Source organism: Nelumbo lutea, chromosome 5 (assembly GCF_056320005.1).
Source record: "Nelumbo lutea isolate HS-2025 chromosome 5, American lotus-T2T, whole genome shotgun sequence".
NCBI lineage: Eukaryota > Viridiplantae > Streptophyta > Magnoliopsida > Proteales > Nelumbonaceae > Nelumbo > Nelumbo lutea.
In genome coordinates, this window is record NC_142688.1 from 33,527,033 (window position 1) to 33,542,829 (window position 15,797).

The 15,797-nt window shown below is 39.7% G+C and overlaps 1 protein-coding gene across 1 annotated transcript in view; it reads left to right on the forward strand.

Moving 5' to 3' along the window:
- The window catches only part of LOC148851579 (WD-40 repeat family protein / notchless protein), a 65,361-nt gene extending 50,154 nt beyond the window's left edge, over positions 1 to 15,207 (forward strand). Inside the window, exons 9-14 of the mRNA XM_088945237.1 lie at positions 6,491 to 6,601; positions 12,718 to 12,855; positions 13,028 to 13,170; positions 13,268 to 13,322; positions 14,424 to 14,480; positions 14,567 to 15,207. Coding sequence (XP_088801363.1) covers positions 6,491 to 6,601; positions 12,718 to 12,855; positions 13,028 to 13,170; positions 13,268 to 13,322; positions 14,424 to 14,480; positions 14,567 to 14,650 — 588 coding nt within the window. The 3' untranslated portion in view covers positions 14,651 to 15,207. The remainder of the gene's footprint in view (positions 1 to 6,490; positions 6,602 to 12,717; positions 12,856 to 13,027; positions 13,171 to 13,267; positions 13,323 to 14,423; positions 14,481 to 14,566) is intronic.
- The last annotated feature ends 590 nt before the right edge of the window (positions 15,208 to 15,797 follow it).

Here is a 15,797-nt window from a genome sequence, read left to right on the forward strand (position 1 = left end):
TGTCCCTATTCCGAGAACAGTGCAAGAAGCCCTATCAGTCCCGGAGTGGAGAGGTGCAATGCAAGTTGAAATGGATGCCTTGTTGAAAAATAATACCTGGGAGCTAGTTGACTTGCCCCGGAGTGGAGGGTTCACTCAGACTTATGGTATAGATTACTTGGAGACATTTGCCCCGGTAGCCAAGACGACCGCCATTCGGGTTCTATTATCTCTTGCAGCAAGCTACACTTGGCCTTTGTACCAAATGGATGTTAAGAATGCTTTCCTGAATGGGGACTTGCAGGAAGAGGTTTACATGTAGTTGCCTCCTGGATTCTATGATACAGAGGCAGGTAAGAAGGTTTGCCAGCTCAATATGGCATTGTATGGTTTGAAGCAGTCACCTAGAGCTTGGTTCGACAGATTCAGACTAGCCCTTGGGAAGTTCGGTTATGTACAGGCCCAGTCAGATCATACACTGTTCATCAAGAGGGTGGAGTCGTCACTGACACTACTTGCAGTTTATGTTGATGATATTGTGGTGACAGGAAATGACAACCATGAGATTGAGTCCCTCAAACAGCTCCTTCATCAAGAGTTTGAGGTCAAAGATCTGGGTACACTATGATATTTTTTGGGTATTGAGGTTGCTAGATCTAAACAGGGGATCTTTGTCTCTCAGAGGAAATATGTGTTAGATCTCTTGGCTGAAACTGGAAAGTTAGGTGTCAAACCTGCAGATACACCCATTGAACAGAACCACAGGATTAGTGCAGAGAGTGGGAGCAGCTTGAAGACAAAGTTATGTTCCAGTGGTTAGTGGGAAAGCTCCTATATCTATGCCTTACCCGACCGAACATCAGTTATGCCGTTAGTGTTATTAGTCAGTACATGCATTCTCCTAGAACCACACACCTTCTAGCAGCAGAAAGAATACTAGCGTACTTGAAGAGATGCCTGGGTAGAGGTATACTGTTCAAGAACAATGACCACATGAAGGTGGAAGTCTATATGGATGCCGATTGGGCTGGGAGTGTTGATGACAGAAGGTCTACCTCTGGATGTTGTGCTCTCGTGGGAGGTAACCTGGTTTCTTGGCGGAGTAAGAAACAGAGTGTTGTCTCTCGATCTAGTGCTGAAGCTGAGTACAGGTCAATGTCTAATGGAGTGGCTGAAATTCTTTGGCTGAGATCACTACTTGAGGAGTTGGGTATTGAGTATGAGAAGCCCTTGATGCTGTATTGTGATAATCAAGCGGCTATTAATATAGCACACAACCCAGTGCAGCATGACAGGACTAAACATATTGAAGTTGATCGACACTTTGTACGAGAGAGGGTCTCATCACAAGAAGTGTGTCTCTCATACATCACCTCCAATATGCAACTGGCAGATATCCTCACTAAAGCTGTATCACGGAAGAAGCTAGAGGCAGATCTATCCAAGTTGGGAATGATAAACATTTATTCCTAACTTGAGGGGGAGTGTAGAAAACACTGATGTGGGCCCCACAGTTGCGGTCCCACTGTGTTCGTAGGGTAGAAGATGTTCTAGTTTGCCTAGGGTTAGCTATTGGTCATTTAGTTGTTTCAGTTGTTATTTATTTCATTCTTTGTTTTGCTCTATTTGTTATGTAAAGACTAAGGGCAGATCTGTCCTTTCCATGTAATGAGCATAACCTTTAAATATTAATTAAAGTGGCGGCGGCAGAACATTAAGCTTCTGCTCCTCCTTTCAACCCTTGTGTTCTACTGCTTCTCCTCCCTCTTCCTCTTCTCTCTTCTTTCTTTCCTTCTTATCTTCGATCCTGAAATCCATTAGGGTTCAAGATTGATAACAGTCCTGAACTTCTACTGACAATGCTAAGGAATATTTGAGAAGTATCTTACTTCCTACCATGAAAAATTTGGGGCAGTTCATCAGAGTTATTGTGCTCGTACTCTACAACAAAATAGAGTAGTGGAGAGGAAATTTTGCTACTCAATTTTTTGTGAATTTTTGGGGTGATATAGTTTTAACAACCAGTTATCTTATTAACCATATGCCTTCCCGAGTCTTGGGGTTAAAGTCTCCTTTTGTAGTGCTCTTTCTTGGTGTTGAGGTTTTCTCCATTCCTTTGCGTGTCTTTGTTTGCACTTGCTATGTCCACATTCCTTTGTGTGTCTTCCTTGGTTATGCCTCCACATAGAAAGGTTACTATTTGCTTTGATCCCATTAGTGCCACTCGATTTGTTTCCATGGATGTCACCTTTGCAGAGTCGGTCCCGTTTTATAGTCATCCTTTTTAGGGGGAGAGTTCTCTTGAATTCTTTTTTCATTCTTTTCATCCCAACTCTAGTTGATTCTTATGTTGAGCCCTCCATAGTTGCCCCCGCTCTATTTTTTTTTTTTTGATAAATGAGAGTAATTTTATTAAATCAAATAACAAAAATACAATCAGCCTAGGAGGAGGCACGGGATGTTACCCCCCTTAGGACTGAACCATATACACCAAAACTGCCCAAGCCTGAGACACAATTACAAAGTAGCCCAAAATAGATCTCCCCTTGACACCCCCTGCTTGGCCAGAGAATCAGCCATTGCATTTGCTAATCTTCTAACCCACTGAAACCTGAGTCATGTTTCTTGTCATCCATTTAACTTTCTTTAACAGATCCCGGTAGCCCCAACAAGCTGTTTCTGGGCTAATTAGCCAGCCTACTACTACCATGGAATCAATTTCTACTAGCAGATTTGTTACTCCACTTTGACTAGCCATTTGTATACCTTGTACCACTGCTAGTAGCTCTGCCCTTATTGAATCACCTTCACCCACTGGTCTTGAAAATAGAGGCAACATATTGTTGTCTTTGTCTCTCAGAATCCCACCAATTCCCGATGGCCCTGGGTTACCTTGGTAGCTTCCATCAAAATTCAATTTTACCACACCATCCGGTGGGGGAATCCATTCAGCTTGTGATTTGATCTTGGTAGAGACTGTAGCAGCCACTGCAGCCCAATTTCTCTTTAAGTCATCAAAGGAGTAATCGGACAACAAGTGTGAAGATTTTAATCATGAAATAATCCTTGTCAATATGCATTCCTTGATTTCAGCAAGACTTCTTTCATGTTCTTGATTGGTGGGATCCTCTCCTTCGAGGTCTTCCATTCATTCTCCTCCCCTTCTTCCTGCTAGTCCTCTAGTTTTCACCAAACATCCTATTCTTTAGAGGTGGTATTGATGGCAAAGGCTAAGGCAAACGTAGGTTGGTCCCACATCTCTAGTTGAGTCTTAGGTTCTTCCATTCACCAAAGAGAGGGTAGGTCTGACATCTCCACCACCATCACCCTCGTTTCTAGACCTTGACCTAGCCATTGCTTGAGAAAAGGTAAGAGGAAATGTACAATTCATTGCATTTCCAAACACCTTTCTTATAGCTTGTTGTCCCCATCCTACTATTACTTTCTAACCTTCCTCTCAACCCATTCCAAAGTCAGTGACTGAAGTCTTAGGCAAACTAGAGTGGAGGGATGTTATAAGGACTGAAATAGAAGCATTTCATAAAAGTAATACCTGGGATATTGTTGGCTAGTGTTTTAAAAGGTGTGGGAGGCGCCCCCCAAATGCCTTGAGGCATATGCTAGAGGCACTGACACCTTTGAGGCGTACACCTCATATGCTTTTTTCAAGATGCGTGCTAGAGGCATACGCCTTATGTGCTTCATGTACACCTCATATAAAAAGACAAAAAAAAAAGGAAAAAATGGAAGGGAAAAGAAAGGGAAGGGAAAGAAAAAGAAAGAGAAGAAAAAAAGAGAAAAAGAAAAGAAAAGGATTGGCTAGGGCGACCCATAACCCCCTTTTAATGTAGCCCAATTTGTTTTCCACTTTTAAGATGAAAATTTTGTTTTTCTCACAATTCACATCAAAACAAATTAGAAGAGGTGGAAAACCATGATTTCTCTATAAAAGGGGGTAGAGATAATTTCAGTCCAAAAAATTGTGTCCATTTCAAAAAGAAACAAATAAAGTGTTAAGAGAAAAGAGTGGGAAAATAATATAAAAGCAACATTAATTAAAAGGTGGGGACTATAGCAATATGAAAGTATTTTATAAAAAATGTCATTTGCTCACCTCCACTTCGACTAGACTCTCCCTTTCAACTAGTTGTATGCATCTTCATTCATTCTTAATATAAAAGACTTTTATTAAAAATAAAGCAAAATGAGATCCTCCCACTTCTTCCTCCTCCCCTTCCTCACCCCCTTCTCATAAGGAGGCTTATGCCTCTTATGTTCTGAACAACCCCTCATGCCTCTAGGTAGTGGAACACCTTGTGTCATGTCTCTGCATTTTAAAACATTGTTGTTGACTTGCCAGCTGGGAAGGAATCTATTGGGTTCAAGTGGGTTTACACTATCAAGTATCCTGCAGATGGGTCAATTGAGAGATATAAGGCACATCTAGATGCTAAAATGACTTTTGTGATAGTTCTTTTATCCTTAGAAATGACTTGTGATTGGCCTCTTTATCAGTTTGATGTTAGAATGAATTCTTGAATGGTGATTTCACTGAAGAAGTATATATGTCCCTTCCCCTTGGTATATATGGTAAGGAGATGAAAGCAATGTTTTAAAAAGCGTGGGAGGCGTATGCCTAGAGGCGTGCCTGTAGGTGAGGCGCTAAAACCTTTGAGGTGAACGCCTTAGGTGCAAGAGGCCTACGCTCATACACTTTTTTCATGAGGCATGCTAGAGGCGTACACCTCATGTGCATGTGCCTCATGCACACCTCATATAAAAAGATAGAAAAGAAAAGAAAAAAGGAAAAAAAGGAAAGGAAAGGAAAAGAAAAGAAAAGAAAGGGAAGGTAAAGATCTCTTGTGCCTTCCCTTCCTCCCTCCTCTTGACTCACCTCCTCTTAAGGAGGCTTACACCTTTTTTTGTTCAACACCTCTTACATTTTTAAACTACGCCTCATGCCTTTGGGTAGTGGAATGCCCTCGCGTCATGCCTCTATGTTTTATAACATTGGATGCAAGGTGAGGTGTGCAGATTGAAGAAGTCACTTTATGGCTTGAAACAATCAACACGTGTTTGGTTTGATAGGTTTGGAGCTGCTCTTGTTCAGTTCAGCTACATTCAGACTCAATTAAATCAGACCTTCTTTGTTAAGAGGAAGAATACTTTGGTCATATTTCTAATTGTTTATGTGGATGATATTATTGTTATTGGCAGTGATACAAAAGAAGTTAATGATATCAAGAAGTTCCTCAATTCTGATTTTTAGATTAAAGACTTGGGGGGATTGCGGTATTTTCTGGGCAGTGAGATTGCTAGGTCCAAAGATGGTATCTTTATTTTGCAGCGGAAGTATGTCCTAGATTTTCTTATTGAGATAGGAAAGTTTGGTGATAAACCTGCCTCCACCCCTATTGATGTGAATCATAAACTCGCAACTAATGATGCTGAACTTTTAGTTGACAAGGGAGTGTTTTAGGGGTTGCTAGGGAAGCTTCTTTACTTATGTATGACTCATCAGGACATTTCGTGTGCTGTGATTGTAACCGGCCAGTTCATGTATGCTCCTAGAGACACACATATGGATGCTATAGAAAGGGTACTAGATAACTCCCAGGAAGGGTGTACTATTTGCTAAACATGCTCACATGAAGGTAGAAGCATATATAGAGGTCGACTGGGCAGGTAATAATGATAGGAGGCCCACATCAGGTTATTGTGTTATGGTAGTTGGGAATATTGTTTCCTGAAGGAGTAAAAAGCAGTTAGTAGTTGCTAGATCTTCAGTTGAAGTAGAGTATATGGCCCATGGGGATTTTGAGTTGTTATGACTTAGATCTCTCCTTGATGAGATGGGTGTCTCATGTGACAAGCCATTGGTGTTATATTGTGGTAACCAGGCTTCTATTAACATTGCACACAATTCGGTTCAACATCATAGAACTAAGAACATCGAGGTAGACAGACATTTTATACATGAGAGAGTGGCTTCAGGAAAGACGTGCCTTCCTTTCATTGCATCAGAAGAGCAACTAGCAGATTTTCTAACTAAGGGAGTCCCTAAAGCAAAGCTTCAACATTAAGTAAACAAGCTGGGCATGATTGACATCTATGCTCAGCTTGAGGGGGAGTGTAGTGAGAATGGGCTGAATGGGCCTTAGTGTCTTTATTTCTTTAAGTTATGTTATAAGCTTATGTTCTTTCAGTTATGGGCCTCTGTTGTTTTGTTTTATTATTTCTTTAGTGCTGGCCGCTCCATAAAGGGCATCTGGGGAATTGTACTGAGTGTAGAATTATGAGAATAAAAGATATCTTGCGGGGGATAGAGATAAAGGATTGAACTCTTCACTTTTCTCTTCCCTTCTTTTCTTCTTCCTTCTTCCACAAACCTCTACTGAAACCTTTATTTCTTCTTTCTTTTCTTCTCTTTTTCTATATTTTTTGAATTATTGCATGTGTTTCACAACTCTTCCAATATCACATTTTCCTGCATAATTGATTTTGATTTCAGGGACATGGACACTGGGTTAACTCTCTTGCATTGAGCACAGAATATGTGCTCCGTACAGGGGCATTTGATCATATTGGAAAACAATATTCGTCTCCAGAGGAAATGAAGCAGGTAATTCTTTTATATGGTTTGATAATTATATTACACTCTTGATATTACTATGAATTTAATTTTTTTATACGAGTAAATTAGTACCAACTCTAGTAGCCTAGGTGTGGATTTTGTTATTTAATTTTGTATTTCCTTGGTTGGTGGTTTAATTTGTACCTATATCATGATGTGGTTTCTTTTATATTTTTCTCTTTCACTCTACCATTATTTTTCTTTATTTCTTTTTTTTTTGGCATTGGGTGGGGGATTGTAGTCAAGCAGATTAGCTGTTCAATTACAATTTGTAGCATGCTCTACATGCGTACTTATTTTTTCTGGATTTACACAGCTATTAGGTATACATAATACCATCTTTCTTGTTAATTTATATTTGAAGTGTAGACAAGGACATTCTTTATTAACACTCACAAGTGTAAATTTGTCTAAGTTGTTTGAATGATATGAAAGATGAGTATTATCAAGTTCTGTAAGGATGTATTGTCTAGCTGTATTTCCCTCTATGTCCGATTCATGTTTGCTTTCAGATTTTGTTGTCCTAAGGTTGCTTTAATCCTATTATTCCTAGTTCTTCCCCGCAAACCCTCCTATTCTGAAGTCTTTTGGCCCCTCAACTTCTATGGAGATATAAGAGACTTTGAAATGGAAAATTGATCTCTTTTTGACTCTTTAAGATACACATGTTTTCTAATGAACCTGACATGAGAATTGGTTCTCCTTGTTGGCTGCCCTCTTGCACCTTCCCTCTCTCTTTGCGAAGCCGTCTTCCAGTTTTAGTTCTGCTCAATTAATGTTTAAGGTGATTTTGACAAGGTTACCACAAAAACACTAACAGTTGCAACATGCTGCAACCTTCCATGACTTTTTGATGCACATGTGCCATGCTCAGCTATTTATTTGTTGACTGCAAAGTGGCTAATGCTATTTGGTATTGCATTTTTAAGTTGGTCTCCATTGGGCACTCCCTTAGGAGCTTGCTTGTCAATGGTGTAGTTTATTCATTTGGAAAGGGGCCACATCTGTTTTGAGGTATATGTTGGCAGTTATTTTATTTGAAATTGACAACAAGAATAAAAAAAAAATATGACATAAATGTAAATGGTTTAGTGGAAGATCCTTGATTAGAGTTGCTTTTGGTGCCCAAAGCTTAAGGGACTTAATCCTGAAGATATTGTCCTTGGCTGGAGTTGGTTACTCACGTTTTATCATATTAATGAGAAGTGGGTGCAATGGATTTCCTTCCTATATGCACTGTAAAAATTAATTTTGAGGGATCTTCTTTTGACAACCTTAGCTGACTACTTATTGGGTGTTTGGATTTTGTATGGGCAACAATAAGAGCATTTTTCAAGCTCCACTGGAGAAGGTGAATCCAATGGTACTGTTAAGACTTGGTCCTTTTTGGAGAGCCTCAAGGGATCTATATATTTATCCTAAAATTAAGTTTGAGGTAGATATAGAGAATGCTTTTTGTAGGCTTCAGGTTGGTAGGGCATGGGGATCAGTCTCAACATTTGGAGCATACTATTAAGAAGGTTTCTACATGACATTGCTTTATTTCTTGTTCATGTGGTTTCCCCATTTATATTGCTACTGTCCCCCTTTTAATTAATGTTGCTCTTATATTATTTTCCCACTCTTTTCTCTTAACACTTCATTTGTTTCCTTTTGAGATGGACATAAGATTTTTCAGACTAAAATTATCTTTACCCCCCTTTTTATAGAGAAATCATTGTTTTCCACCTCTTCTATTTTGTTTCGATGTGAATTGCGGGGAAAACAAAGTTTTCATCTTAAAAGTGGAAAAGATAATAACCAAAAAATTTCAGCCTGATTTATCAAAAAAGAAATAATCAGCCTGAAAAATTTTATGTCCATTTCAGAAAGAAGCAAACACAACCTCAATAATTTTTTTTTTTTTACATTTACAAAGGTTTGATGGAGAAGACATCTTCGTGTCCACATGAAACTAGAGAAGAGTAGTGAGGGTGGAGGCAAAGACATTCATTCTCGAAGAAGTTAGATCAAAAGGTCAGATGTGGCTGAAGATGTGAGAAGGAAAAATGGCTATGATTTTTCTAGCGGAGGAATTTCTACTGTGGCTTACGTGCTTTCTAGTAGGGGCCTGCAAATCATTCAGAGTGTAGGAATTGAAGAAAAACCTGAGAAATTCTAGGAAAATGGTTTGGGAAAGACAAGAAGCAACTAATATGCCTCTCGATGGGAAAACAGAGAAAAGGATGGAATATAATTTTGGAAAATCTACAGGACTTCCAGATAAGGGGAAAGGATTTATAGAGGGATGATGATCCAAAATGCCAACAGACAAGACAACTTTCAGGGCAAGAGACAAATGTTTCAGATGGAACAACATTCTATTGGAGTTAAAACTCCAGTGTCGGAAGAAGAGAAGGGCAAGGAAATCCAATTGTCCTATTGTGTTAAATCACCCAAGCTTAGAATGACTGACTTGAGGGACCACTGGAGCAAAAGACTCGTTTCCGAAGCAAGTAAACCAATAAGTGATTGGAAGAAGGTTGCTGGAGCCATTAAAAGGAGATAAATATTAAAGAAAATCTCTTGATATTTTCATTCTGTGACCGAAAGGTCATCTTAGATACCTAGACCCTTCCGAGAGATTTTTTTTTTTTGCAGTCCAAATTCAAACTGAACAAGGATCTATGAGTGTCCAAAGATGGAGCCTTGCTACTAACTCTATTGCAATGGTAAAAAACCCAAAGGTGAAAATCGTGGGGCTGCCATTCCACCACTTGGTTGTCTCGAGCTTTAAGAAAATAGCTCAGTTATGTAGTGGTGTGCTTGAGGAGCTTAACTGTTCAAACCTTCAAGCAGCTTCGTTCAAGCCTGGTAGGGATTAAGCCAAAAAGCGTACCGCGAATAGTTGAAGTTACGGTAGATGGAACAGTCTATGAAGCTGCAAGGTGCCAACCAGCTGGTTGGTAAGGTCTCCTATTCGTCATAGCGGAGACTTGGGATCGAATCACGCCTGCACCTGGGTTGGGGGATGGGCTACCCCCTTTTGTGTAGTCCTTCAAAAGAAATAAAGAAAAAACAGTCTATGAAGCTTGAATCCTTACAGCAATGGAGTCTGAGCTTTGTAAGCAAGCAGAGGGAGAAGATGACGATGTGGCATTGGGTGGAAAATCCTGGTTGGTTGAGGCAAGTGAATGGTCAAATACAGGAGAAGCTCAATTGTCTAAAATAGAACGAAGTCTTTGGACCTAAACGAAGTGTTTGATGAGTTTCACCAAAAAAGGTAGGTTTCATCAGGAACACATGCCACATTCATCATGTTACTGGCTAAGAAAAAGGAAGCCAAAACTCCAAGGGGCTTTAAATCAATAAGTCTTGTGGGAAGCCTTTATAAAATAATTGCAGAAGTCCTTTCAAGTAGGCTATAAAGGGTGTCACCCACAATAATCTCACAAGCTCAAGGTGCCTTTGTGTGGGGAAGACAAATTGTCGACCAAAATTTAGTAGCAAATGAAAGTGTAGCTGAAAAGAAGAAAAAAGAGGAAAAGGTTTTGTTTGTAAACTAGACTTAGAGAAGGCATATGACTTGGTGGATTGGCCTTTCCTTCTTGATGTTATGGAAAAGTTTGGGTTGGGAGAAAGGTGGAAAAAGTGGATAAAGGGATGCATGGGCTCAATGCATTATTCAATTTTGATCAATTGGGCTGCTAGAGATTTCTTCCTAGCTAAGCGAGAATTGTGATAGGGGGATCCTTTATCCCCTTTCCCTTTCACCTTGATTGTTGAGGTTCTAACCAGAATGTTTAGTATGGCAGATTTGGAAAATTCAATAAGGGACTGGGATGGTGGGAAGGGTTGAGGTCGTGTTTACCCACTTGTAGTTTGCGAATGATTTTAATTCTTTTCTGTGATGACTACAGCCCTGAAGCCCTTAGGAACTTGAAACTTCTTGTTAGCTCCTTTGAGAAATTGTCAGAATAGCAGAGGCCTTAGGTTGTGAAGTAAAAAACTGCCCCCTAGAGTACTTAGGACTTCCCTGGGCGGAAATCCATGAAATTAGAGCTTTTGTAAGCTTGTGGTTGAGAGATTTACAAAAATTGGCACTCTGAAAGAGGAGTAACATTTCTTTGGGAGGAAGGATAACCCTGATTAAAGCCACCTTGGTTAACTTTCCCATTTACTTCTTGTTGACCTTTTGTATCCCTTCCAGAATTGCTGGGCAAATGGAAAAATTAATGAGAGCTTTTCTTTGGGAACCTGGAGTTGATAAGAGACCATTTAGTGAATTGGGAACAAGTTTGTAGGCTAAAGAGAAGGGTGGGCTTGGGCTTAAATTTAGTCCAACAGAATTCTGCTCTCCTAGGGAAGTGGTTATGGAGGTTTCCCCTAGAAAGAAAGGCTCTGGCACAAGGTCATTGCTAGCATTCATGGTATTTCAGACAATGGCTGGGACAAAGGTGGCACCCTATGCAAATTCAGCTTCAACTTGGAAAGCAATTTATGAGGTCTGTCCTTTCTACCTTAAACCTTTGTATAGGTGAACATCCTTTAAAGGTCCAATTTCCTTTGCTTTATGCACTTTCCAATTACAAATCTGAACCCATTTCTAAGTTTTTGAGTTTCTTTGCCTCTAGTTTAAATTGGGATTTTGAGTTCAGTAGGGGTCTTAGGGAATTGGAATGTGAGTCTCTCATATCTCTTTTGGCCATACTTGACTCGGTTTTCTTGGATCAAAATGTAGAGGATACCAGGGTGTGGTCAATGTCCCCAAATGGCTTTTTTACTTGTGCTTCTTTCTTTAACTTCTCAATTCAGCCTTCTACCTCGGGGGCAAATTTCCTGGTGAAAGAAATTTGGAGTAAGCCAATCCCTCCAAAGATTCTGGCCTTGTGTTGGGAAGTCTTCCTTGGAAAGATCATCACCTGTGATTGTGCTGTAGAAAAGAAAGCCAAATGAGTGCCTTTCCCCTCACTTGTGCATCCTTTGCAAATGCAATGGTGAAACTGTTTCCCATTTCTTTCTTTTCTTCCCTTTTGTGCTTTGTGTTTGGGAACATCTTTGTTCTCTTTTTGGCTGCATGTGGAATCCTCCACAGGAGGTGGTGGGCGTCTTTGACCCTAGCTTCATGAGGCAACCAAAACAAAGAGGAAGATTGCTATGAAAACAGTTAGGGCTGCTTTTTTATGGACTATTTGGGAAGAGAAAAATGGAAGAATCTTCAATGTAGAAAAGTAGATCAGTGGTGGAAATCTTCGAAATAGTAAAGTTAAAAGCTTCTCACTGGGTGAAAACTTTGGAGGACTTCCAAGTGTTCTTATTGAATGACATTCTGAGAACTTGGAAAGAAGTGGCTATATCAGCACAAGGAAAGGAAAAAATCTTTATGGAATGGAGACCACCGGCAATAAATTTTGTGAAGCTTAATTTTGATGAAAGTTTCCTTGGTAACCAAGATGTGGCTGGGTTAGGTGTATTCAGAGACTCAGGTGGAAAGGTGTTAGCTATGTATTCAGGGTCTCTAGAAAATGAAGATGCACTGATAGAAGAACAGCAGAAAAAGTGTTTGCCAAGCGGTTTGGATTCCTTAATTTGTAAGTGGAAGGGGACTCACAGGTGGTCATCTCCTGGACAAGATGTAGTACCCAAATCCCTTGGATCTATAGGCACACATTTAGGGAGATTGAGAGCATTGTAAGGGAGTTGAATGTTACTTTCAAATGGGTGAGAAGAACAGCAAATGGGATGGCGGATACTCTAGCTAAAGAAGGGGCTATGAGACATCAAATGTTTTGGGCATAACCGTAAAACTGTATTTTGGGGAAAACTTTCTCACCCTGTTATAACTTTCTTATTTGCCTCTAATAAAGTATTATCATATTGATCATTTTTTTCCTTTTATCTACCCAGAATAAGTTGAGTGATGAGCTTGAGACAGTTTTCTCTCTGGTTACAAGTTGAGGCTGAAGTAAATCACAAATAACCATGAATATCAGCTCATGTGCATCCCACGTCACGTATCAATACTTTTTTGTTCCACGATTTGATTTTTGCTCTGTAGGGTACCTGAAAGATCTACCCCTCCCTCTCTCATCTAATTAACTATGTAGTTTTGTTTGCCATGTTAGGTAGCTCTAGAAAGGTACAACAAAATGAGAGGCAATGCCCCTGAAAGACTAGTTTCAGGGTCTGATGATTTTACCATGATCCTTTGGGAGCCAGCTGTGAGCAAGCACCCAAAAGCTCGTTTGACAGGCCACCAACAGGTAAAATTAGTCGTTATCTATTTATCATGCCATTTCTTGTAAAATAAATGGTTTCATCTGAAGTGGGAATGCTTCTTGGTTCTGCATTGGGCAAAAATCTTTTCTCTTTGGACCATAGTTCTTTCTTTTATGTGTTCAAGCACATAGCCTTGAAAGTTCACGTATCTTGTAGCTTGTGAACCACGTATACTTTTCTCCTGATGGGCAATGGGTGGCAAGTGCTTCCTTTGATAAGTCTGTCAAGTTATGGAATGGTACCACAGGGAAATTTGTTGCAGCTTTTCGAGGGCATGTGGGACCAGTTTACCAGATAAGGTCAGATATAACTCCCCTCTGCTCTCCTTCCTCTTTTACCTCTATTCTCATTTCCCATGTTCCATGGCTAAGATGCACCTTCTTTACTTCTCTACAGCTGGTCTGCTGACAGTAGGCTCCTCTTAAGTGGAAGCAAGGACTCTACATTGAAGGTATGCCTTATTCTTCATTAACTTGTATAGTTTATTTAATATTGCAAGATGGTTACATCTTAACAATCAGGAAGGCGAGTCTCTCACCAGTTTAGGTGGGGGGAGTAGAGAAGGAAATTAAAGGAAAAGAAAAATAGAACACGAGGGGTTACTGGACAAATGGCACCCCAACTTGGGGAAATACCTAGATTATATTATAGATGAAAAGGTCTTTCCCTTCTATTCTTTTTGTCATTGTTAATGAGCATAGAAATTTATTACCCAATAGAGAATAAGATTACAAAGCAACAGTGAAAAGCAGCCACAAAACCCCTAGTCATTGTCTGAGACTCCTTATAATCCTTAAGAACTCATCAGTATCCACTGACCAGGTAATGCTGAACCCTAATTCAATTCAGTTCTTCCTACTCCACTCCTGGCGAAATATGTGATTTGGACAATGAGACACTCTCTAGCTTCTAATGGTCCATGTTTTTGTACACAATTAGCCAATTACTTAGATTATAAAAAAGCAATTACTATAGCAGTAAGCACCTTCCTTGCCATCAGTTGCCAAGATTTACCCTGCATGTCCACTCTATGTAGACTAGGGCAAAAATATCAGCAAAAGTCCCCTCAAAAGAGATGACATACTCTGTTAGATGGTTTCCTCAGGACTGAAGCTTTTTTCACTCGGCGTTATTGTTTTCTTGGGCTTTGGGGAGTGTTAATGTGGGCTTATTCAGTACATCTATGGTTCATAGGCCTATTATTGGATGTAGGAATTGAGGGGTTTGCTTTTTCTTCCTCATTCCAGCCCTTTACACCTTGTATGCCATCCTTTCTTATTCCCAACTGGAGTGTCTCCCCACAGGTCTTTATTCCTCTCTCTCCCCTACATATGCATGGTAAATCCGTAAATATTTAAGTGGACTTTATGTTAAGTCATAACATGCCTTTCAATGCATAATCACCACCACTGTTCTGTCTACAGTGGTGGACTATATAATGTGTCGTAACAGGATCTTCCAGGTCATGCAGATGACCTGGAATACTTTTTTTTGTTTTGATCAATAACCTGGAATACTTTTATTCGTTTGCTAATTGGAGTTTTTTACCTAGGTTTGGGATATTCGTACACACAAATTGAAACAGGATCTTCCAGGTCATGCAGATGAGGTACTTACCAAAAATTTGATAGTTTCTAACATGTTCTTACATAATTTTTTAATACTTTTAACCTTCATTTTTTCTATTTTTTGAAGGTTTTTGCTGTTGATTGGAGTCCAGATGGTGAGAAGGTAGCCTCGGGTGGCAGGGATAGAGTACTAAAGTTATGGATGGGCTAGACCAGTCAATGAGACATGGTATGTGAAACGACAGTAGTTCGCAATTTCCGTTGTTTGATACACCAGGAAGAACATAGGTGAAAGAACAAGACAAACAACTATAGGTATCAAGTCAAATGGTTGGCGGTAATTCAGCAAGTCCTTGGGAGGTCTCCTACATTAAAATACTGTAAATTAAATTTGCTACTGGGATTACTATATCTACCAGCCACAATATTTCGAGGATCCCATCCCACAATTCCTGAAGAAGCACTGGACAGCTGTGTTTCAAATTGGGGAGAGTTGGAGAATTGGAGGTAATGCTAAATTTTGGCATATCTATGTGAATAAGCTATTCTTGGTAGAGATCTAAGTTTTGGTTTTCCATCCGTTTTGGCCTTTTTTCTCCTATTTTAGGAATCTATTGCTCATATCAAATTTTCTTAATTATTTAGAAGTTGTATAGCTAGGCATAAGCAGAGAGACGCTTGAAATGCCGTTCTGTTGTATTATTCAGAAACGAACGAATGGTAGTGGTTATCATAAAATATGGTATTAGTGGTACATTTGACAAACAATTTTGAGAGAAAAGGTTTTATTAGTTTCAAGAATGGTCTAGATATAGAAGTTCTAGGCCGCTACGCATTTTTCCTTTTTGTATCTATGAGATGAAGTAATTTTTGGGGGGTTAAAAGACTTAAAACCTCCCTTGAAGTTCACTGTAAATAATTAAATACTAAGACCTCTCCTCTCTTTTGAACCCGTTAGGAATCGGTTAAATTCAGATTACAGGACCAATATCATTGCATCTGCTGCCGATGCCCAAGATGGTCTCCTTTGTGCAACAATGAAGCACTAGAGAGGGGTGGGGAATGGTGTCAGCTCTGCTGCGTCCTGTGTTGGAGAAGAAAATGGGTGGTGGTGAGAGAGAGAGAGAGCAAAGGTTGTGCCAAGTGATTTTCTAGCGAATTACAATTAAGCCATGATTCTGATAAATATAACATAATTTCATTCAAGGTATGTTGAAGTCCTGTCAGAAACAAGGTTCAAAATATCAATACAGGGCATAGGTTCAGAGTGGCCGGTTTAAGGCCGATTGACCCTTGAACTATTGTATGACCCAAAACACCCCTGTAGGGGTATATCGGGAAGCCCCCGATATGGTACG